General features: G+C 38.2%; 1 protein-coding gene across 7 annotated transcripts in view; it reads left to right on the forward strand.

The window, feature by feature from the left end:
- The window catches only part of eif4g1a (eukaryotic translation initiation factor 4 gamma, 1a), a 74,194-nt gene that overhangs the window by 30,155 nt on the left and 18,116 nt on the right, over window positions 1-25,923 (forward strand). For all 7 annotated transcript variants that reach the window (XM_062022601.1, XM_062022605.1, XM_062022604.1 and 4 more), the window contains 5 exons: window positions 4,743-4,932; window positions 9,955-10,076; window positions 25,003-25,122; window positions 25,231-25,635; window positions 25,739-25,885. In XM_062022601.1, coding sequence (XP_061878585.1) covers window positions 4,743-4,932; window positions 9,955-10,076; window positions 25,003-25,122; window positions 25,231-25,635; window positions 25,739-25,885 — 984 coding nt within the window. The remainder of the gene's footprint in view (window positions 1-4,742; window positions 4,933-9,954; window positions 10,077-25,002; window positions 25,123-25,230; window positions 25,636-25,738; window positions 25,886-25,923) is intronic.

A 25,923-nucleotide genomic window follows, 5' to 3' on the forward strand; every position in this document is an offset into this window, starting at 1 on the left:
TGGGGCGGCGTGGCTCGGTTGGTGGAGCGGCCATGCCAGCAACTTGAGGGTTCCAGGTTCGATCCCTGCTTCCTAGTCACTGCCCTTGTGTCCTTGGGCAAGATACTTAACCCACCAAAAGCGCTACAATAGATATAGCTTCACATCGTAGTAACACATAGGTGTGTTTGGTATCAGCCGCAGAAGCTAACTACAGTAAGAGATAAACTCGCTTCTACGTCAACACGAAACGTGTTTGATCTTCCAAGTGTTTATCATCTTCAAAATCCTCCAAAAAACCTTATGTGACCTAGGATGGACAACCAAGGCAATTCTCACAACAGACCCCACCTCTTATTCTGTGACATTCCCACAGTAAATTAGAGTTCCTTTAGCTGCCTGAAACTGTATACGTACAAACCCCGTTTCCATATGAGTTGGGACATTGTGTTAGATGTAAATATAAACGGAATACAATGATTTGCAAATCATTTTCAACCCATATTCAATTGAATATGCTACAAAGACAACATATTTGATGTTCAAACTGATAAACATTTTTTTTTTTGCAAATAATCATTAACTTTAGAATTTGATGCCAGCAACACGTGACAAAGAAGTTGGGAAAGGTGGCAATAAATACTGATAAAGTTGAGGAATGCTCATCAAACACTTATTTGGAACATCCCACAGGTGAACAGGTAAATTGGGAACAGGTGGGTGCCATGATTGGGTATAAAAGTAGATTCCATGAAATGCTCAGTCATTCACAAACAAGGATGGGGCGAGGGTCACCACTTTGTCAACAAATGCGTGAGCAAATTGTTGAACAGTTTAAGAAAAACCTTTCTCAACCAGTTATTGCAAGGAATTTATGGATTTCACCATCTACGGTCTGTAATATCATCAAAGGGTTCAGAGAATCTGGAGAAATCACTGCACGTAAGCAGCTAAGCCCGTGACTTTCGATTTCTCAGGCTGTACTGCATCAACAATAACATCAGTGTGTAAAGGATATCACCACATGGGCTCAGGAACACTTCAGAAACCCACTGTCAGTAACTACAGTTGGTCGCTACATCTGTAAGTGCAAGTTAAAACTCTCCTATGCAAGGCTACAACCGTTTATTAACAACACCCAGAAACGCCGTCGGCATTGCTGGGCCTGAGCTCATCTAAGATGGACTGATACAAAGTGGAAAAGTGTTCTGTGGTCTGACGAGTCCACATTTCAAATTGTTTTTGGAAACTGTGGAGGTCGTGTCCTCCGGACCAAAGAGGAAAAGAACCATCCGGATTGTTGTAGGCGCAAAGTTGAAAAGCCAGCATCTGTGATGGTATGGGGGTGTATTAGTTCCCAAGACATGGGTAACTTACACGTCTGTGAAGGCGCCATTAATGCTGAAAGGTACATACCGGTTTTGAAGCAACATATGTTGCCATCCAAGCAACATTACCATTGACGCCCCTGCTTATTTCAGCAAGACAATTCCAAGCCACGTGTTACATCAACGTGGCTTCATAGTAAAAGAGTGCGGGTACTAGACTGGCCTGCCTGTAGTCCAGACCTGTCTCCCATTGAAAATGTGTGGCGCATTATGAAGCCTAAAATACCACAACGGAGACCCCCGGACTGTTGAACAACTTAAGCTGTACATCAAGCAAGAATGGGAAAGAATTCCACCTGAGAAGCTTAAAAAATGTGTCTCCTCAGTTCCCAAACGTTTACTGAGTGTTGTTAAAAGGAAAGGCCATGTAACACAGTGGTGTACATGCCCTTTCCCAACTACTTTGGCACGTGTTGCAGCCATGAAATTCTAAGTTAATTATTATTTGAAAAAAAAAAAGGTTTATGAGTTTGAACATCAAATATCTTGTCTTTGTATATGGGTTGAAAAGGATTTGCAAATCATTGTATTCCGTTTATATTTACTTCTAACACAATTTCCTAACTCATATGGTAACGGGGTTTGTAGCTTGTGACTGTACTCATTTTAAACATTTGAGAGGGTGTAAAATCCAATCTCTTCAAAATGTTTAATTGACTAGCCTATTTCCAATGCATCCAAAGGGCTTAATGGCATTTTCCAAATATCATTCCATATGGCTTGGTTGGTAGAGCGGCCGTGCCAGAAACTTGAGGGTTCCTGGTTTGATCCCCAGCTTTCGCCATCCTAGTCATGTCCATTGTGTCCTTGGGCAAGACACTTCACTCTTGCTCCTGATGGGTCGTGGTTAGGGCCTTGTATAGCAGCTCCCGCAATCGGTGTGTGAATGTAGAAATAGTATCAAAGCGCTCTAAATACCTCCAAACTTTGTTCAATGGCCATTGATGCAGTGAAATCACATGCTATTAAATAGCTAATCAAAAGTCGGCCTTTAAAGGCAGTCAGCAGTCAACAGTGCAAAATTCTTTTGCCGTGACCAACAAAGCAACTTCTGTCACTACCACAACTGTCAGCTGCTGCTACAACTACAGAAAAATGAATACAAATATTTTTTCTGATGAAACAGTCTTGTAAGCCAATTTTAATTCAACAGATAGTAATAGTTAATGTCAATATTTTAACTACTAAAGATAATCATTGTCAAATGCTTACTATTGTGTATATACACAAAATTGCAAGCTATTGACTATATATAATTACCATATGCAGTAGGACATGGGCATTACATTTAAGTGGCATTAAAAGTGACATTAAAAAGCATTAAATTAGATTTGCTGATACCTTTAGAAACCCTGTGGACAGTTCTTCACCTGATTTAAGTAGGTTTAGCTATTTCCTTACATGCTAATATTTTAAAGGGGCTGATAACCACCTTTACGCATATGCCTACGGGTTGCCAACTTTCCAATGTATTTTAAGCATTATATCCCACCCACTTATGGTTTTTAGGACATAGTGACGTACACTATGCACGTACATTAAATGTGCACACACATTAGCTTTGTGTGTTGTTAGCTAATCATAGTGATTTGGATAGCTAACCTTGCCTATTATTGTTTGTATATTCTATCATTACAACAAAATGACTGCAAATTGTCCGTTGCTTCTCTTCGACTGTTTGTGTATGTGGGCACGCGCTCCATGCATGCATGTGTTGACAAGACCGGATGAGTGACAACCCTGAATACCAAAAATTATTCGGGTCGACATGTTTTTTTTTTTAAGTTCAATATAATCAGTAGTTGTGTAAAAAATATAGACATTTAAAACATATATAAATGATTTCTTAAACCACAAATGTTAAATTACCGTATTTTTCGGACTATAAGTCGCTCCGGAGTACACGTCGCACCGGCCGAAAATGCACAATAAAGAAGAAAAAAAACACCGCCACCGTTCTCTGCTGGATATTTCACTACGTCCAGCTTGTAATCTGCAGTATATGATTTCCTTTTCAGTGCCATTTTAGTTCAGCCCTTATCAGTTTTTATAAGTTATTGCCAATGTTGATGTGATCCACTATAATAGCTACGGCAGTAGCGTATAGCATATAGCAGTTAGCATACCATGACCCACAATGCACTTCTGCCATGACCCTCCCCCGCCAAATTGTTATTGGTTGACGTGTGAGTGACGATTGCTGATGTGTGTGTGACGATTGCTGCCATTTACTTCGTCTCTTACGCGAATGAGATAAATAATATTATTTGATATTTTATGGTAATGTGTTAATAATTTCACACATAGGTCACTCCGGAGTATATGTCGCACCCACGGCCAAACTATGAAAAAAACTGCGATTTACCGAAAAATATGGTAGGTTATTTTGGTTAGAAAAATGTAACTGAGCAAGTGGCAAAAGTTGAAACCCCATCTGAAACATAACCCATGCAATAATTACCCAAAAGGGAGCAATTACCCCATTTGCGCAGTTAAATGTTTTTGGCTAGGAAGAGCATTTTTGAGGTAATTTTACTTCAAAACACCAGACCCTCTGGAGGAGAAACTGCTGAGGCCTTGCCCACATGGGAAAGTTTTAGGTGTAAGTTGTAAAGTATTGTATTATAAAGTACGTAGCTTTTCGTTCAGACAGGACTGTCGTTGTGGGTGGCTGGAAACAATAGTTTTTGAGAAAGGTCTCGAGAGTGGGAAAGTCTGATAATCACCGCCTTGTCATTATCATGTGGACAAGCAAACCACTACTTTTGATAATGATGATCTCACCTTGCTGTCATGTGAACTTAAAAAAGAGATAAGACCACACACAACAGCTGCTAACTGCAGCAATGGTGAACAACAAAGATGTGTTGGTGCTGTAGTTACTATTAGCACTATGACAACAGACCCTCATCAACCTCTATCAACAAGAGAACTGTAAATGTATCTATTGTTTAGAAGGCAAACTTGTTGGTGTGAGGAAATTTGATGAAGATGGAGAATGACGATAGTTTGACTGGATGAAGAATTTTTTATCTTATCCCCTCTCATATCCAATTATCTTAGTTGTTTGCAATCTTCTCCAGATATCCTCACAGCTGAAAAAATTAGGACCACAATCTAATGTAGAGAATGGCCTGCATTTGTTTAGGAGATATTTTATTTTAAACATCTGCCTTGAAGGAGTGTCTATGGGGGGTCTTTGGCTGGCTGCTTACAGCACCAGTTGTGGTGAGACGTATCATATAATTTTCACCCTGTGACGTGTTTCCATCTCGACGTGACTTGCTGTTGATCTCACACCAATTGCAAAAATTAAAACTAAACACAAATGTTTCAATGTTGACCAAGCCTAAGGTCTTGTTTTGTTCACTCCAGGATCAAGATGCCAAGCCTGTCTCTGAGCCCTCGTCCACTCAGGCTGACCCTGTCCCTGTTGCTCCAGCTGAACCTCCCGCAGAGGTGGTTGATGAGACCTGGGAGGAGAAAGAAGACAAGCAGAACGCAGAACCTGACAAGCCTGAACCCAAATCCGATTACAATGGGGATAAAGACGAGCACAAAAAAGGTGTGTCACTAAAATCCAGGCTAATTTTTTAACCCTTATTTGTTGAGGTGTTTCGTTTAACAGTACTGGCATGGACTTGGTGGGAGTCATGTCAAGCTAGCTGTGTACAAACAACACATGAAATGTGGGCTAATACTTTACAGATACTGTAATATGATTGTCCATGTTTTTCGGTCAGTACAGATTGGTGTCCTATCACATTGTGTTGTGCGCTACAAACTCAAACTCGATTTGGGTGCTGATGTAGAAGCTAGCTTATATCTTGTCGTAGCTAGCTTTTACGTCTAATACTTAAAGGGGAACTGCACTTTTTTTGTTGACATTTTCCTTCGTTCACAATCATTATGAAAGAGATGAGATGGATGTTACTTTTTTCGTTTTACATTTAAATATTAAATAAATGCGATCAAAAGCCATGGGAGCCGTGCAATTCCGCCTACAAAGCCCTTAAAAAACATCCCAAACACCTACTTTGAGGTTTTATTTACATTATGTAGGTATTAGGGCTGCAACTAATGATTAATTTGATAATCGATTAATCTGTCGATTATTACTTCAATTACTCGATTAATAATCGGATAAAAGAGACAAACTACATTTCTATCCTTTCCAGTATTTTATTGAAAGAAAACAGCATACCGGTACCATGTTCTGGACATTGGGGATGCAGCATACACCAATAATAACACAGAAATGTAACTCATCAGATCAGAACTGAATCAGATATTGTACACGTTTCTGTTGTGAATAATAAATTATTCATTTTAGGCTGCCTCTGAATAATAGCATGAAATATTCCAGCACCTTCATAACGTTTAGTTATACTAAAGCGTCACTAAAATCTAAATAGATTTAATATAGCTTTATCGACCCGGCTACATTGATCCATTATGAAACCAACCTGAGATATTTCTGTCCGTTACGTTTATTTCGAAATTGGTAACCGTGCGTTTTCTCTCTCAAAACGGAGTCAAATGTGCTGGAGACACATTATCAGCCCTGCGTTGCAACAAAGGCATAACGTTAACGTTACTCACAAAAAAGCTGAACTCATGAATGCTTGTTGCCACTATGGACTTAAAAAGTTACGTACTGTGAGTTCTTCCCTTCATACATGGCTCCAACATGTTTCCTTTTCAGGTGCTCCTGAAGCAATGTTGTACTCCGTGTCATTTTGCAGGAAACTGTCTTCTTTGAAGTCTTTAAAGTGAAGTGTTCCCACACTTTTGACGACTTAGGTCGTACACTTTTCTCCATTGAAGCAATAACCTCAAGATGTTTTTCTGCTGAACTATCCGTACTGTTTTCCTGCGCCATTTTTCGAATGTTTCCAGCAAAGGAGACGGCGTCGTCACGTGAGCTGCACATGACACATCATTGGCTAGCTTACGCCACCTCATGAGACGTAGCCTCAGCGCTGCCCTGGCGCTGTTTTGTACTGTTTTTGTACTTATTTTGATTATTGTTTCTCAGCTGTTTGTAAATGTTGCAGTTTATAAAACAAAACAAAAACAACAACAAAAAAATAACAAAACAAAAAAAAGCCTCCGCGCATAGCATAGTTCCAACGAATCGATGACTAAATTAATCGCCAACTATTTTGATAATCGATTTAATCGATTAGTTGTTGCAGCCCTAGTAAGTAAATGTTTTGTAGTGACAGGCACATTTATAATAACATTTAATATTCACATATCTTGATAATTTTAAGCATACGCGGCACGGCACATTAATTTAAAAAACGCATCACCACCTTTTTTGTTTCTTCATCACTGATTATTACTCACTGCAGACTTAATGAGAGCCAAAAAACATACTAAAACATAATTTACCAATGTCTGCTGTAATTAGGATGCCGACTGCTGAGATATTCATATATTCCCATTTAGGTGAAGAATGTCTCATAATCCTCACGAAGAAACAGGGTGGGTGGGTGATCCTGGAGTGAACAAAACAAGAATTTAGGCCCAGTCAACATGATTATAAAGCCAAATGTCCCGTTGTGGGAATATTTCAACTTCAAATCAGATGGGCGATACAAGCCCATCAACACAAACATGCCGAGATCACGTGACAGCAATTAACAAAAGGACAATGTTAAACTTCAAATTTTTAAAACTGGGGAAAAACTGCAATTGACGATGTTCAATATCTATTAAAGTTACATTAATTCTTACAGAAATGAATAAGTACATTATTGCATATTGTTTTAATGTGTGACACCTGGAGATTAAAATATGTTGATTGACATTCTAAAAGTAGCATGTCTTCTTTCACTTGTTATTTTCGAAGTTGTGTGCTTATTTATGTATGAAAAAATCACGAATACAATTGCAATTTAAATTGTGCTGACCTATACATGGCTCCTTTTATTTCCAGTTCAAAAACCTGAGCGAACTTGGCTAACATTAGCAACTCTCGTGGTGCATGCCCCATCCTACGTGGGCCTAGGATAGACAAACAAGGCAATTCTCAAAACAGACCACAATTCTTCTCCTCTGACATTCCCACAGTAATTGAATAATAATTCCTTCAGCCGCCTGACACTTTATATATAACTTGCTATCTACTGTACCCATTTTAAACACTTGAGGGTGTAAAATACAATCTAATCAATGTGTTGAATTGACATGGCCTATTTTTAATGCATATAAAGTGCTCATTGGCATTTTTCCCAATATCATTCCATGATATATCTTTTTCTAAAATGTTTAAATCAGTTATCCATTTCTGAACACATGCATCATTTGCATTCCTAGTATGATGTTCATTTATTATTCCATAAAACGCCTATTTAAAAAAAAACTGTATCCTGATTTAAAAAAAACAAAAACGTAACCTCCTTATTGTGGCTATTATAAAGCATATTTTCAGAGGATATGCATTTTTACAGCATGTTTTTGAAGAGATACTTTTTTTTTTTTTTTAAATGACTTCTGGATATATTATATTGCTCAACTAATTCAGAACGGGATGTTTATTTAGAGGGCCTAATTGCAGTTCCCCTTTTAATAATTTTTAAGTGTGATGATTGACGGACAGAACTTTTTAATTGGCTATTGTTTACAGCCGGTGCACAAAGTCAGAACACCAAACGCTTGGAATGCTGCATCCTGTGAACTAGGGCTGCAACAACTAATCGATTAAAATCGATTATAAAAATAGTTGCCGATTAATTTAGTCATCGATTCATTGGATCTATGCTATCTTTGCGCATGCGCAGAGGCAATTTTTTATTTTCATTTTTTTAATTAATTAATTTATTTATTGTATTTTTTATTTTAGAAACCTTTATTTATAAACTGCAACATGTACAAACAGCTGAGAAACAATAATCAAAATAAGTATGGTGCCAGTATGCTGTTTTTTTTCAATAAAATACTGGAAAGGATAGAAATGTAGTTTGTCTCTTTAATCCGATTATTAATCGAAGTAATAATCGACAGATTACCGGTAATCGATTATCAAATTAATCGTTAGTTGCAGCCCTACTGTGAACGTGCTCATGCTGTGACAAAAGCGGGAAAATGACTGCATGTCAGGAAAATTGGAAACAGTCGATTGTAAACCTAGACTGCATGTGCAAAAAGACCCCCACACTTTGCTCAATGGGCATCACTGCAGTGAAATCACACATGCTATTAGCGAGTCACAAGTCTGCTATTAAAGGCAAACAGCATTTAACGGTGCCAATGTTCTTTGGCATGACTAGCAAAGCCACTTCGGCTGTTGCCATCACAACTGTCAGCTGTTGCTACCACTACAAAAAATACATAAATACTAATAAATTCTCAGATGATACAGATTTGCAAACCAATCTCATTCACCAGATAGTAACAGTTAATGTAAACTTTTCAACATGTCAAGATTATAATTGTCAGATGCTTATAATTGTGTGTATACAGACAATTGTAAGCCTTTGACTATATATAATTAACGATATGCGGCAGGGCATGGGCATTACAATTTTTTAAGTGGCATTAAAAATGACATTAAAAAGCATTACATTTGATTTGCTGAAACCCTGTATTTGGAATCTGTGTAAGCCCCGAAAATTTTAAATCAAACCGTGGAAGCATTGCGGACATATTTATGAAACAATTTTGCCTTCCTCCATACTTCCTCTAAACAAGACGTTTGAAATTTGCTCTGTCCTGTGACATTTTTCACACCGGTGACGTCAGCGGGTTAACCATACCATATATGGTATAAATTTACCCAAACTGTTTTGCACGAGTCCGCCATTATAGACAGTGCTGCAGTCAGTAAGCTCCTCCATTTTGTTATCCTCTTGTTGTGGGGCATGACAGCAAGATTGTTGTATAAATATCTCCGCCATGCCTCCATGGTTAGATTTCAAATTTTCGGGACTTTTGCAGATCCCCAATAGACAAAAATAGGTACCAGTAGGTAAGAAAAGTTAGTTTTGCATTTAAGGTTCCTTCAAGGGTGTCTATGAAATAATTGATCCATTGGACAAATAAATGACTGTTTGGTTGGTCATGAATATAAACACACTTAATCTATCTGGATTTTAAGCAAAAGCACAACTCAAAAAATTATGAAATATTGTTTCACAACACCAAACATTTCTGATACAACTCAACATTACACCTTCTCAATATTCAGCACACCCTTCCAAAAAAGACATCTGCCCTAGTCAAGGTCTTACTCAGGATTCAAGGCTTACACTGTTGTTTCTGCTTTGACCAAATCTCTGTACTGTGTTGAACTCATGTGATGAGGGTATACAAAACACATTGCACTTCAATTTCCCCCGTCACATCCACTCGACATCCATTGCACCGGTCGAATGGGGGGGTCCTCACATCTGCAGTCCCCTCCAAGGTTTCTCATTGTGCCCATTTGGTTGAGTTTTTTTCTTGCTCTGATGTGGGATCTGAGTCGAGGATGTTGTTGTGGCTTGTGCAGCCCTTTGAGACATTCGTGATTAAGGGCTATATAAGTAAACTTTGATTGATGGATTGATTGACATTAAATCTGTCTTCACTCATCTTTCAGAACTAAGCCCAGACGACAAAAAGTGCTACGACCGGGACTTCCTACTGCGCTTCCAGTTTATCAATGCCAGCCTGCACAAGCCAGAGGGGCTGCCTATCATTAATGATGTGGTTCTAGACAAGGTAGGTACATTTCAGGACTTTTTTTTTCTGTACTACAGCCTCTAACCACAGGTCGAACAAAATCAACCAGACTAATTTAACTTAATTTAAAAATGCAACAAGATTAAAATTGGCCCAGTGGTACGGAACATAATGGTGTTAATTTAGATTGTGTGCTATACAGCAGTGGTCCCCAACCACCGGGCCACGGCCCGGTACCGATCCGTGGATCGATTAGTACCGGGCCGCACAAGAACAAAAAAGAAAAAAAAAGTATTTTTTATTTTTTTTATTTAAAAAAAAAAATTAAATCAACATAAAAAACACAAGATACACTTACAATTAGTGCAGCAACCCAAAAAAACCTCCCTCCCCCATTTACACTCATTCACACAAAAGGGTTGTTTTTTCCGTTATTAATATTTCTGGTTCCTACATTATATATCAATATAGATCAATACAGTCTGCAGGGATACAGTCCGTAAGCACACATGATTGTATTTTTCTATGACTTTCCCGGTCCGTGGGACAAATTTTCAAGCGTTGACCGGTTCGCAGTTACAAAAAGGTTGGGGACCACTGCTATACAGTATGTACGGCCTACATGATGTGTGGCAAAGAGTTATTTGGGCTTTGACTTCTATTACAATACCCATGTCTGTGTATGTTTGTTTTCTTCGTCTCTCACTTTCAAACAGGGTGCATGAGGTTTTACTCTGCGCATCGCTCTAAGCACCTGATTGTGGTTGTTCAATAGCGGGATTAATGAAAGCAATAAACTATGGAGGTTAATTTGTGTCCTTATTAGAAAAGCTTTTGTACGGCACTGAATAAATATAACTGAATTTTTTGCGTTAGAATTTTGTGCGCTGCATCTTTTTACATCAAATTATGCTGCCATAAATGAGATGACACTCAAAAATGAGATCATGCTAAAAAAAAAAAGTTAGCTAAATACGTGTGCATAAAGTGTTTTAAAAATTCAGTGTAAAAAAAAATGTGTGCTGAAAAATTCAATTAAATTCAAAATTCTAAAATTTGCTGCTTCATAAGGCAAAACTCACTTTCAGTAAATTAAGACTAAAGCAGTCGAGCCTGTCTGAGAAACAGCCAATTAGGTGTCAAATTTGAAGTCACGTGACACAGGTCTTTCAAAACAGCATAAAAAAGGCGTGGGCATTGTACAACATAAAAATATTTTCAAATTGTATAAATGATTGCAGTGGTTAGAATTGGCACTTTAAACTGACATACGGGTTACTACGGTAACCATAGGAAGCCCTTCTCCAGGCAGACAAGGCACGAACAGAGTGGGTGGGGCTTGTTTACACAGCAACAAGCCTGAGACCTCGCAGACTTGAGTGTTAGATGGAGGCAGATTTCTACAAGAGAGTTCTGCAGAACAGTGATGTATCGAATATGTGGATGTTTTTTACCCTTTTGCATTTGTGTTTCGCTGTTTGTTGCATCTTTGTTGCTCTTGCTCGATTATAAAAGATGTCGATCAAGGAGGTGGCCTGTGTAGTAGAGGAGCAACGTTCGTATATTGTCAATATTCAATATTTTATTGTTAATATCGTAAGTCCCACGTTCTGTATTTTCGTGTACATTCTGAGTGTCTTGGTCAGTAAAAAAACTACAATTTTCATTACGTTTTTGAGATCTAATAATGTTTTTAGTGTCAATCATTGTTGTGTGAATATTTGTACCGTCGTGTGGTCAGCTTTTATCCTTTTTTGCGTAATCTTGGGATTTTTTCTATAATGCACAGGAACCTCCACTGTTTAAAGTGTTCATAAAAAGGGACCCACTCACATACAGAAGATTACACTGCCTGTAGCGTGTACTGATACATAACCTGCCTCTTTATAAGACCCGTGTCAGGAGACTTCAACCTTGACGCCTCATTGGCTGTTTCTGAGACATGATTGATTGCTTCAGTCTTAATTTACTGGACATGAGTCTTGCTTTTTGAAGCCGCGGATTTTACTGCACTGAATTTTTATACGCACAATTTTTAAAAACACACATTTTGCCAACAATTGTCTTTTTCAATTTAATAATCAGCATATTTTGAATGAAAAAAAATTAATTTCACAAAACTCAAAGCACAAAATTCAGTTAAATAAATTCATTGTCAAAAAAAGCTTTTGTAATAAAGACACAAATTAACCTTCATATGTCAGATTAACCCGCATGTCTGTCATCCGCAATCTTTGTCTCTGTGCTAGCTTTCGAAAGCAACAGATCCTTGTTGGTCGCGACTTCCTAGTAAAACGCACTGCTAGGTAAAAAAAAAAAGAGAAGAAAATATATGATTGCAAAGTCAAATGTCCCGTTAAGGGAAAATTTCAGCTTCAAACCAACTGAGCAATATTTGCCCATCAACACGGATGAACTAGCCAGTATGCCAAACGGATGGTGGCCAACACGGGGGAAAAAAAACATTCTCTTTTTCTTGTTTTATTTATTTAGGATAACCAAAAGTTCTTGACCCCCCAATTATTATAGTAAAACAATTTAAATGAAAAGTAAGTTTATTGCGTTTGAAAAAGTTATTTGCATTATTGTTATATACCTGGTCTTAAAATAATGCAGACAATAATACCGTGTATTGGCAATAATTTGTGGAACAATATTTTGTCCAACTAAGTGTGTCCATGCTTAGATGATACTGATACCAAAATTCCTCATCGATACTGATATTCATTCATTGGTACTCTTATATACTGAATGTAATTTGGTGTACTGTAAATCAAAAAGTGGAAAGAATCATTTTGGTATACCATTTTATTACTACAAGAGAGAGTAACAGCAGCAACAATATGTAGTAGCATCACACAGCAGGGACATATTATCCTTAACATGTGCCTTTTAAGCCTTAAGCAAGTTAATTAGGTTTGCAGTGCAAGCTGCAAGACAGTTGCTATGTCATTACTGTGAAATGACTACACAGATCCATTTCTGAGTATACAGATGTATTTCTAAAATACAAATGTACTCAGCATGGAATAAGCTTTATGTATGGCTTTAATGTGTAGAGCACTTACTATATAGATATATACTATAGACAAGGGATGTAATTAGGGCTGGGCGATATGGCCTTTTATTAATATCTCGATATTTTTAAGCCATGTCACGATACACGATATATATCTCGATATTTTGCCTTAGCCTTGAATGAACACTTGATGCATATAATCACATCAGTATGATGATTATATGTGTCTACATTAAAACATTCTTGTTCATTATGCATTAATATATGCTCATTTTAAACTTTCATGCAGAGAGGGAAACCAGAATTAAGTCAATTTACCAAAACTGTATTTATAAAACAGTTACCGTATTTTTCGGAGTATAAGTCGCACCGGCCGAAAATGCATAATAAAGAAGGGAAAAAACATATATAAGTCGCACTGGAGTATAAGTCGCATTTTTGGGGGAAATTTATTTGATAAAACCCAACACCAAGAATAGACATTTGAAAGGCAATTTAAAATAAATAAATAATAGTGAACAACAGGCTGAATAAGTGTACGTTATATGACGCATAAATAACCAACTGAGAACGTGCCTGGTATGTTAACGTAACATATAATGGTAAGAGTCATTCAAATAACTAAAACATATAGAACATGTTATACGTTTACCAAACAATCTGTCACTCCTAATCGCTAAATCCGATGAAATCTTATACGTCTAGTCTCTTACGTGAATGAGCTAAATAATATTATTTGACATTTAACGGTAATGTGTTAATAATTTCACACAAGTCGCTCCTGAGTATAAGTCGCACCCCCGGCCAAACTATGAAAAAAAACTGCGACTTATAGTCCGGAAAATACGGTATTAGGCAGTGGCACAAACATTCATGTAATTTCAAAACAGAAAGTGCAAGATTTTCAGAGACATTTTAAAACAAGGTATTAGTGCACTTTTGTGCATGATGTCACTAATATGACATATCAAAACAACACTAAATTAAAGTGCACTTTTTGTACAGAACGCAACTACAATAGTTTAAAACAAATAAAGTGCACTTTTGTGCATGATGTCACACAAGATATTTCAAAAAGTGTCAAATAAAAATGAGCTGCATAATAGGAAATCAAATAGTGTATGTCCTTCACTATGTGGTAGGTTCCTGCGGACGTTATCTCCTTCTGTTGTTGACTATTTTTTTCATACGGTGTTGAGCTGGAAATGGTTGCTTCGGCATTTTGTGGGTGTGGCACCGAACGGAGATGTTGACATGCAGAGTTTCAACCACTCTTCATTCTCTAGCGGGTGACTTTCAAAACGATGCTACAAATTAGCAATGGTGCTACTTTTTGTAGCAACGCTTTTGCCGCATACTTGTTCGACATATTCCCGCTTGAAGCCAAACCACCGCCAGACGATGGACACTGTGCTGTTTTTCTTAGGAATTCATTCTTCCTTCATTTGTTACCAGATTCGCACATTCTCTCTCTCGTATTACCACTCGCACCACTCCGCTAGCATCACAACTAATGTTACCCACGCTGCTCCCTCTTTGCTCAGCGAGGGCGTATGACGCGAGAGTATGTGACGTATGTAAGAAGATGCGCTTGTTTTGTCTCTGTGAGAAGGAGAGACAAGAAAGAGTGAGAAAAGCCTGTAGTGTAATGCCCGCAGCTAAAAGCAACTGCGTGAAAACGTATACTCGAAAATATTTCCATTTATACCCCCATTATTTACTTTTTACTTTTTAAATTCGATCTCAATTTTGTACACTGCTGCTGGAATTTTAATTTTCCTGAGGGAACTCTCCTGAAGGAATCAATAAAGTACTATCTATCTATCTATCTATCTATCTATCTATCTATCTATCTATCTATCTATCTATCTATCTATCTATCTATCTATCTATCTATCTATCTATCTATCTATCTATCTATCTATCTATCTATCTATCTATCACGATTTAGTCATTTTCTGTATTGCACAGAGACAAACCCGCGATATATCGAGTACCGTATTTTCCGCACCATAAGCCGCACTGTGTTGTAAGCCGCACCTTCAATGAATGGCATATTTCAAAACTTTGTTTACCTATTAGCCGCCCCGTGTTATTAGCCGCACCTACGCTACGCTAAAGGGAATGTCAAAAAAACAGTCAGATAGGTCAGTCAAACTTTAATAATATATCACAAACCAGCGTTCTAACAACTCTGTTCACTCCCAAAATGTAATGTGCAAATGTGCAATCACAAAAATAGTAACACTCAAAATAGTGCAGAGCAATAGCAACATCAATAACTCAACGTTGCTCATACGTTAGTGTCACACAACACACAAAATAAACATTTAAAGGTCACTTTCTGAAGTTATTACTCATCCACAAATCCCTCAAATTCTTCTTCTTCGGTGTGCTTCACTTGTTTTTTGACACCATCTATGATGTGGACGCGCATGCAGTCATAGATCAACAGGGACGGAGCTGCGTGAAAAAAGTCACCCGGTCTCTTCGCTCATTTTTTCTTCATCCATCCATCCCTTCGAGTTAGCTTTTATGATGACGCCGGCTGGAAAGTTCTCTTTTGGCAAGGTCTTCCTTTTGAATATCACCGTGGGTGGAAGTTTCTGGCCGTTAGCATGGCAAGCTAGAACCACAGTGAAGGACGACTTCTCATTCCCTGTGGTGCGAATATTCACCGTACGTGTTCTCGTTGTATCCACAGTGCGGTTCACATGAATATCAAAAGTCAGTGGAACCTTGTACGTGTGTCTCTTAGTAGGAGACATTTTGTGGTCTTTACAGAAACACACAAATGAAATGAAACGTAATATCCGCGCGCTTCTTCTTCTACGGGGGCGGGTGCTCACCTTGGCGGTTGCTTACAGTAGAAGAAGAGCGCTTCCTCTTCTATGGGGGCGGTTGCTTACCGTAGAAGAAGAAGCGCTTCCTCTTTTACGGGGAAAAAAGATGGCGGCTGTTTACCGTAGTTGCGAGACCTAAACTTTATGAAAATAAATATTAATATTAATCCATATATAAGGCGCACCGGGTTATTAGCCGCACTGTCAGCTTTTGAGAAAAATTGTGGTTTTTAGGTGCGGCTTATGGTGCGGAAAATACGGTATATAAATATCGCCCAGCCCTAGATGTAATGATAAACGGTATTAATGATAACCGCGGTCAAACTCCTGTTTGGTATTACAGTTTTACCGAAAAACCGTGATTGATAACTGCACTTTGATGAATTCACAGACTGACAGGCACCAGCTCGCTAGCTTAAGTGCTAACATGAAAACAAGAGACATTAGCGTCTTTCCCCATTAAGAAACTACATACCCAAAACTAAACTTATATAAACAAATTGCTGTCTGAGCACATTGAGCTTACAAGCTGTGCTCTCTTAGTGGAAAGAGATCGTTCTAAACTGTACGATATTGTTTTTACGGTGCCTTTAAACGCCGCTGAACAGAGTCGGGTGCCACAACGCCTGCCAGAAATAATACAAATTAATAATGGATTTTATGTTACTTTTTATGTTAATTCATTTAAAGGCCTACTGAAATGAATTTTTTTTATTTAAACGGGAATAGCAGATCCATTCTATGTGTCATACTTGATCATTTCGCGATATTGCCATATTTTTGCTGAAAGGATTTAGTAGAGAAAATCGACGATAAAGTTCGCAACTTTTGCTCGCTGATAAAAAAAGCCTTGCCTGTACCGGAAGTAGCTTGACGTCACAGGAGCTAGTATTCCTCACAATTCCCCATTGTTTACAATGGAGCGAGAGAGATTCGGACCGAGAAAGTGACGATTACCCCATTAATTTGAGCGAAGATGAAAGATTCGTAGATGAGGAACGTTACAGTGAAGGACTTGAGAGGCAGTGATGGACGTATCTTTTTTCGCTCTGACCGTAACTTAGGTACAAGCTGGCTCATTGGATTCCACACTCTCTCCTTTTTCTATTGCAGATCACAGATTTGTATTTTAAACCACCTCAGATACTATATCCTCTTGAAAATGAGAGTCGAGAACGCGAAATGGACATTCACAGTGACTGAACATGTAAATACACGATTAATAATATTCAGGTTTGCGAAGCTAAAAAAATAGAAGCTATCCTAGCAACGTAGCCAACGTGATAGCATAGCAGTCTCAAATGCAGATAGAAACTAAATTAAAAAAAACCCTGACTGAATGGATAGACAGAAGATCAAAAATACTATTAAACCATGAACATGTAAATACACGATTAATAATATTCAGCTTTGCGAAGCTAAAAAAATAGAAGCTAACCTAGCAACGTAGCCAACGTGATAGCATCAGTCTCAAATGCAGATAGAAACTAAATTTAAAAAAAACCTGACTGGATGGATAGACAGAAGATCAAAAATACTATTAAACGATGAACATGTAAATACACGATTAATAATATTCAGCTTTTCGAAGCTAAAAAAATAGAAGCTAACCTAGCTACGTAGCCAACGTGATAGCATAGCAGTCTCAAATGCAGATAGAAACTAAATTTAAAAAAACCCTGACTGGATGGATAGACCATACTTGCCAACCTTGAGACCTCCAATATCGGGGAGTTGGGGGGCGTGGTTATTTACAGCTAGAATTCACCAACTCCAGTATTTCAAATATATTTCATATGTAATACCTGACTTTCAGTGAATTCTAGCTATATATATATATTTATTTTATTTACATAAAAGAAATACTTGAATTAAAGAAATACTTGAATTATCTATCCATTAGATGGCAGTATTGTCCTGTTTAACTTCTCTGTTCATGACTGAGAAATCATTTCGGCCACCGTGTTCAATGGAGAAGTCTGTTCTACATATTTACAGGCAACATACACCTTCCCCTTCGAACTGTCCTGTATGAACTGAAATTCTTGTTTCCATTCGTTTTGGAACTTGCAAGCGTATTTATATTGTGGTAAAGCGGACGTGAGAATAGGCTGTCCCCACTCAGTCTCAGGTCCGCATTGAGCTGGAGAGGGCGTGGCCTCCAGCTCCGGCTGAATACCGGGAGTTTGTCGGGAGAAAATCTCTGCCGGGATGTTGTCGGGAGAGGCGCTGAATAACGGGATTCTCCCGCTAAAAACGGGAGGGTTGGCAAGTATGGGATAGACAGAAGATCAACAATACTATTAAACCATGTACATGTAACTACACGGTTAAAAATTCTCAGCCTGGTAAGGCTTAACTATGCTGTTGCTAACGACGCTAAGGCTAATTTAGCAACTTAGCAACCGGACCTCACAGAACTATGTACTCTCTCCTTTTTCTATTGTGGATCACGGATTTGTATTTTAAACCACCTCGGATACTATATCCTCTTGAAAATGAGAGTCGAGCACGCGAAATGGACATTTAAAGTGACTTTTATCTCCAAGACAATCCATCGGTGACACACTTAGCTACTGAGCTAACGTGATAGCATCGTTCTCAAATGAAGATAGAAACAAAATAAATAAACCCCTGACTGGAAGGATAGACAGAAGACCAACAATACTATTAAACCATGTACATGTAACTACACGGTTAAAAATTCTCAGTCTGGTAAGGCTTAAAAATGCTGTTGCTAACGACGCTAAGGCTAATTTAGCAACTTAGCAACCGGACCTAACAGAACTATGATAAAACATTAGCGCTCCACCTACGCCAGCCAGCCCTCATCTTCCCATCAACAGCCGTGCTCACCTGCATTCCAGCGATCAACGGCGCGACGAAGGACTTCATCTGTGGGTTTGGCGGCAAGCATCGGCTAGGCGTAGTAAGTAGTCCTTGTTGTGTTGCTGTAAGTATTGTACTTAGCCGCTAAGACACCGATCGATCCCACCTGCAACGTTCTTCTTTGCAGCCTCCATTGTTCATTAAACAAATTGCAAAAGATTCACCAACACAGATGTCCAGAATACTGTAGAATTTTGTTGAAGAAAACAAGAGGCTTTTCTATCGGGTCCAATGGGGTCCAACCACTTCCGTTGCTTTTGTGACGTCACGCGCATAAATCATATCCAAAGGAGTTTTTCAACCGGAAGTGTGGCGGGAATTTTAAAATTGCACTTTATAAGTTAACCCGGCCGTATTGGCATGTGTTGCAATGTTAAGATTTCATCATTGATATATAAACTATCAGACTGCGTGGTTGGTAGTAGTGGGTTTCAGTAGGCCTTTAAATACAGTTTAAAGTGCTACAGTAAAATAATATTTTTGAAACAATAAAAGCTTAGCCATTAAAACATATAAAATACTAACACTAAACACTATCAATGAAGTATAAGAAACACAGAACATGAAAAATAGTGGCTTTTCTACCAATGTCTTTTTACTTTGAGTTTGAGTTTATTTCGAACATGCAAGCATACAACATGATACATCACAATTTCCAGTTTCTTTTCAACATGTTCGAAAAGGAGTAGGAAGAAGCAGAGCTTATTTAATCCTACCCCTTTTCTTTACATAACAGTTGCAAAACTTTTTGTTCACTTCCTGTTCACAATTTTTTCACAATAAACTCCATACGTAATCACAATAAAAATAAATAAATAAATAATAGTAAGAATTTAATAATAATAATTGGTGAAGTAAGTCATATTTCATATGATGAGATAAGTAAGATTACTTTAAGAATGAATGAATGGATGGATGAAATAAATTGAGAATGTTTGTCATGGTTCTTCTTCTTTGTACTTTGTAAACACTTTAAGTTTGAAGAGTTTCTTGAAGTGTATCATATTAGTACATTGTTTGATTGCTTTGCTTAATCCATTCCATCGTTTAATTCCACATACTGATATACTGAAGGTCTTAAGTGTTGTACGTGCAAACAAATGTTTTAAATTACGTTTTTCTCTAAGATTATATTTCTCCTCTTTTTTTGAGAAGAATTGTTGTATATTCTTGGGTAGCAGGTTATAGTTTGCTTTGTGCATAATTTTAGCTGTTTGCAAATTCACTATGTCGTGGAATTTCAGTATTTTTGATTCAATAAATAAAGGGTTTGTATGTTCTCTATATCCAACATTATGTATTATTGTAACTGATCTTTTTTGTAACACCGTTAATGAATGAAGTGTACTTTTGTAATTATTTCCCCATATTTCTGCACAGTAGCTCAGATATGGTAACACTAGTGAGCAGTAGAGAATATGAAGGGATTTTTGGTCTAGAACATGTTTTGCTTTATTCATTATTGACGTGTTTCTTGCAACTTTATGTTGTATATTTTTTACGTGAGATTTCCAGTTCAATTTATCATCAATCATTATACCTAGAAATTTGGTTTCGTTTACTCTTTCAATTTCTATTCCGTCTATTTGTATTTGTGTTTGACTTTCTCTTCTACTGTTACCAAATAGCATTATTTTAGTTTTACTAAGATTCAACGATAGTCTGTTTTTGTCAAACCATCTTTTTAATTTGTTAATTTCTTCTGTTATTATTTGTATTATCTCCTGTGTGTTCTCTCCTGAACAAAACGCTGTTGTATCATCCGCAAATAATACTAACTTTAAATCTTTTGTAACTTTACAAATGTCATTTACATAGAGATTGAATAATTTAGGTCCTAGTATTGATCCCTGAGGTACACCACAGGATATATTTAGCGTTGTAGACATGTGTTCGCCTAGCTTCACGTATTGTTTCCTGTTCGTTAGATAACTTCTTATCCAGTTTAACTTTAGTTTTAAAAAGAAAATAACTTGTTCAAAAGATTATGGTGTTTAAGTACTTTTTGAGCACATTCAACAATACCGCAATAATAGTAACTAATAATTTTGGTCACGATAACTGCGATATGAAATTTTCATATCGTTACATCCCTAATATAGATTGATGAAATCAATTAGCATGTGTTTATTTAAAGGCCTACTGAAATGAAATTTTCTTATTTAAACGGGGATAGCAGGTCCATTCTATGTGTCATACTTGATAATTTTGCGATATTGCCATATTTTTGCTGAAAGGATTTAGTAGAGAACATCGACGATAAAGTTTGCAACTTTTGGTCGCTGATAAAAAAGCCTTGCCTGTACCGGAAGTAGCGTGACGTCACAGGTTGTGGAGCGCCTCACATCTGCACATTGTTTACAATCATTCCCACCAGCAGCGAGAGCGATTCGGACCGAGAAAGCGACGATTACCCCATTAATTTGAGCGAGGATGAAAGATTTGTGTATGAGGAAAGTGAGAGTGAAGGATTAGAGTGCAGTGCAGGACGCCAGGATGTATCTTTTTTCGCTCTGACCGTAACTTAGGTACAAGGGCTCATTGGATTCCACACTTTCTCCTTTTTCTATTGTGGATCACGGATTTGTATTTTAAACCACCTCGGATATTATATCCTCTTGAAAATGAGAGTCGAGAACGCGAAATGGACATTCACAGTGACTTTTATCTCCACGACAATACATTGGCGAAACACTTTAGCTACGGAGCTAACGTGATAGCATCGTGCTTAACTGCAGATATAAACAGAAGAAATAAGCCCCTGACTGGAAGGATAGACAGAAGATCAACAATACTACTATTACTTCTACTATCAGGAAACACCGAACCAAACACTGGACCTGTAACCACACGGTTAATGCTGTCCCGCCTGGCGAAGCCTAGCAGTGCTGTTGCTAACGACGCCATTTAAAGCTAACTTAGCTACGGGACTTCGACAGAGCTATGCTTAAAACATTAGCTCTCCACCTACGCCAGCCCTCATCTGCTCATCACCACCCGTACTCACCTGCGTTCCAGCGATCGACGGCGCGACGGAGGACTTCACCACGATCATCGGTGCGGTCGGCGGCTAGCGTCGGATAGCGCGTCTGCTATCCAACTCAAAGTCCTCCTGGTTATGTTGCTGTAGCCAGCCGCTAATACACCGATCCCACCGACAGCTTTCTTCTTTACTGTCTCCATTGTTCATTAAACAAATTGCAAAAGATTCACCAACACAGATGTCCAGAATATTGTGGAATTTTGCGATGAAAACAGACGACTTAAGCTGGCCACCGTGCTGTTCCAAAATGTCTGCTACAATCCGTGACGTCACGCGCAAACGTCATCATACCGAGACGTTTTCAGCCGGATATTTCCCGGGAAATTTAAAATTGCACTTTATAAGTTAACCCGGCAGTATTGGCATGTGTTGCAATGTTAAGATTTCACCATTGATATATAAAATATCAGACTGCGTGGTCGGTAGTAGTGGGTTTCAGTAGGCCTTTAAGGAAGGTGTGCTATGGTGCCATGCAAATGAGGCATAATAGAGTGACATCAGAAGGCTACTAGAGACCTATCAGCGGGTGTTATTCTTGCTTCAAGAGCCACTTAATGGTATATATTACTTCACTTTTTTCCCTTTTTGTCTGGAATAATATTCGCCTGTGAAGTACTGAAACACAGTGATTGACGCTAGGACAGTCCTTATCAAATGGTGGGGCTTGGTGCGATTCCGGGGGGGTGCGCGTGTGACCTCAGGGAACATGCTTTTTTGCCTTACCAGAATACGATGAAGCGTATGTAGCACTTGGCTTCACTGTAACCACGGTGAAAGATGAGGAAAGACCGATGTGTAGTCTTTAATGTAAATAAGCTTACAATGTTATGCAGAGGTGTAGTTATAATATTTTTTTAGACAAATCATACTATTCATAGTCTGGGTGGAGAGTAGTAGGGCACAAAATATTTTCTCGTTCCTAGGGGGGGGCGTAACAGAAAATATTTGAGATGCACTGCGCTAGGAGGAGAATGCGTGGTCTGTGAGTAAAGCTCTGGCTTCTACTTCAAACAGACACTGAACTCTTTAGCATTGCCTTGCCTTGTGACTTTTGGGGAGGAAATATTGTGTTACAAACTTTTGGGTAGTGTGCAGGTTAGGGTTTGGCAATGTGGCAAAAAAAATAAACACAATCTTTTCATATAATTCGAACATGATTAATATCACCATTTTTTTTGTGTGTATCGCTGATTTATCAGTTAGACTACATGAGTCTTTCACGATACAGGTTGGCTTATTTGTGGTTTCACTTCCATAAGATGTTTTTGTGACTTTCCAGAATTTTTTGGTATCATTTAAGCCTGTGGTGGTTTGTGCAAAATAAAACTCATACTTTGACTTCTTAACAAAAGAAGTAAAGCTATTTCTGAGCTACATAACCACCATCCAGTTAGATGTGGTATTTCTAGCCTTGGCCCAGGCATCATCCCTTTTTTTTAGCAGATTGGACAGTTCAGAAGAGAACCAAGGATTATTTCTACCTTTCATTCTGAATTTACATAGGGGAGAATGTTTGTTTATGAATTGATAAATGCATCACGAAAATATTTCCAAGCCAACTCAACATCACTAAAAAGAGTGATCCTGGATCAATAAAAAGAGCCATAAATCATGATAAAAAGCTTGCTCAAAAAATTCCTTAAAATCATGATAAAAATTTATTTGTGGCCTCACTTTTGGTAGCTTAGCTTGCCTAACAGTGGAGATAACACAGTGGTCACTCAAATGATGGCAATTTGCAAAAAATATAAATATCAGAGTATTGATATGGAGAATTTCTTAAAAAATATCTTGAAGAGAAGATTTCTCTGGACATTTATGACTTTGACAGGTTTGGCTGCATATAGCTGTGTAAAATTAAGAGAGTGACAGGTTGATTTAAAACAATTAGAGACAGATAACGACCAGTCCCAATTAAGATCCCAAATAAGAACAATCAAATTAAAATTCAGAGTTGAAAGTTGATTGTTCAGTGACAGTAGGGCCTCACTGCTTGCTGAGGGGGGTCTGTAACAACCAACAATAGTGATAAAATTGTGCTTAAGGAGTTCCACTTTAAATGCAAGTAATTTAAATTGTTTGCTGCAGGATACAGACAATAAATGAGCAGCAATAAGTTTATGTTTTACATACATTGCAATTCCCCCACCTTTTCTAGGACGGTCACAACGAAAAACATTATAGCCCTTAATTGCAATATTTTTATCCATGATGGATTTCTTAAGCCAGGTTTCAGACAGGACAAGTATGTCAGTTTCAGTAGATTTAGCCCAGATCCTCACTAGATCCAGTTTGGGAAGTAGACTTCTAACATTAAGTGAATAATGCCAAGCCCAGATCTAGTGGTACTCAAGCACTGGAGAGCTTGACCAGGGTTAGGTTGAACGTTTCCTGACATTAGGAGCAAAATAACAATAAAACAAAACAAATAAAACCTGGGATGCAGTTCCATTTGTGAATGGGGGAAGAGGCACAATGCTGATTAAACATTTACGTTGTGACAAGCCTGACTTTCGCGACGGTGGACAGTGACGGTCGCGCACACACACATGAACACAAACCTATTCACACGTACACAAACACACACATTCACAGACACAAACAGGATCGCAGTAAATAAAGGCGGATTGTCGCGTGCAGGATTATACCAAGCATCGTTGCTTCCCAACTTTTTACTACTGCGGTATCTTGTAACAGACGTTTCCGCCATGTTTGATCAAGGTAATATATGCTAACAGCTGATCACCGTGATCAAACTCAAATCAATGACGATCATATAATCGCCTAGCCCTAGTAGAGGTTTATTTTGTTTGGTACGAGGTTGAGTGTAATTTTCTCATTGTTAAATTAGAGGAAGAGTGCGCTCAAGTGTGAAGAGGAATTATTTAATTGGGATTAATTTATGTGTATTAAATAAAGCTGGTAATGTGACTAAAAAAACAACACCTTTTTTTAATGTTTTCCAGCTGATTAACAGGTCCAACTCATGTCCTATTTTGCGTTACCAAAAAATACCAGTACTCTGTATACATCCCTAATTACAATACAGTGCCAACACCACTGTTTAGTGTGCTGTTTAGTCATACATGTTTTGTGAAAAACTAATGCTTTTATTTTTAATTATCTGACTCGATTTATTTGTTTTGATTGACTTTATTTCTTCCATTTCAGGTGAACAAGACTCCACTGCGACCTGCTGACCCAGTTCGAATGATGAATGTTGGCCCTGATTTTACCCCGTCATATTTGGGTAACCTGGGGAGCAGATCAGTTGGAGGACTGCGTGGACCAGTAAGTTTTGTTTTGCACTTTGCGCACATTCTAGAGTAGTGTGTTCACTTTCTATATGCACTACAACTAGATAGCAAATGTTATAAATAATATTTTCCTTCCCTTTAGCCCCCTGGGCCTAGGCGATCCCAGCAGGGTCAGCGTAAAGAACCTCGTAAAATCATCACCAGCATGTCCTTTGGTGACGACGTGCAGCTCAACAAGGCTGAGAAGGCTTGGAAGCCATCTGCAAAAAAGTCCAGTAGGGGCCGTGAAGAGGAAACCGCTGCAGCAACCACCACAGAGGAAGAGTCTCCTGAGCAAGCCGAAACAAAAGAGATTTTGAAACGTCTGCGCAGTATCCTCAACAAACTGACACCACAGAAGTTTCAGGAGCTGATGAAACAAGTGAGGGAGTTGGCCATTGACTCGGAGGAGAGGCTGAAGGGTGCGATTGACCTCATCTTTGAGAAAGCCATCTCAGAACCCAGTTTTTCTGTAGCCTACGCCAAAATGTGCCACTGCCTTTTGGGAGTAAGTCTGGGTTTTATCATATGATTCTTTGATACTTCTTTCTCATGTTGTATTCAGACTACAAAGCCACTAAATGTTAATCAGTTAAAAACATTTGTTTCAGTTAAAAGTCCCCGTCTCAGACAAGCCAGGAATTATTGTGACTTTCCGCAAATTGCTTATCAACCGCTGCCAGAAAGAGTTTGAGAAGGACAAGGATGATGATGAATTCTTGGAGAAAAAGCATAAAGAGATGGAGGCTGCCAAAGATGTAAAAATATAATAGCATTTACCCACACCATTGTATCG

The sequence above is a fragment of the Entelurus aequoreus genome, linkage group LG16, assembly GCF_033978785.1.
Source record: "Entelurus aequoreus isolate RoL-2023_Sb linkage group LG16, RoL_Eaeq_v1.1, whole genome shotgun sequence".
Taxonomy (NCBI): domain Eukaryota; kingdom Metazoa; phylum Chordata; class Actinopteri; order Syngnathiformes; family Syngnathidae; genus Entelurus; species Entelurus aequoreus.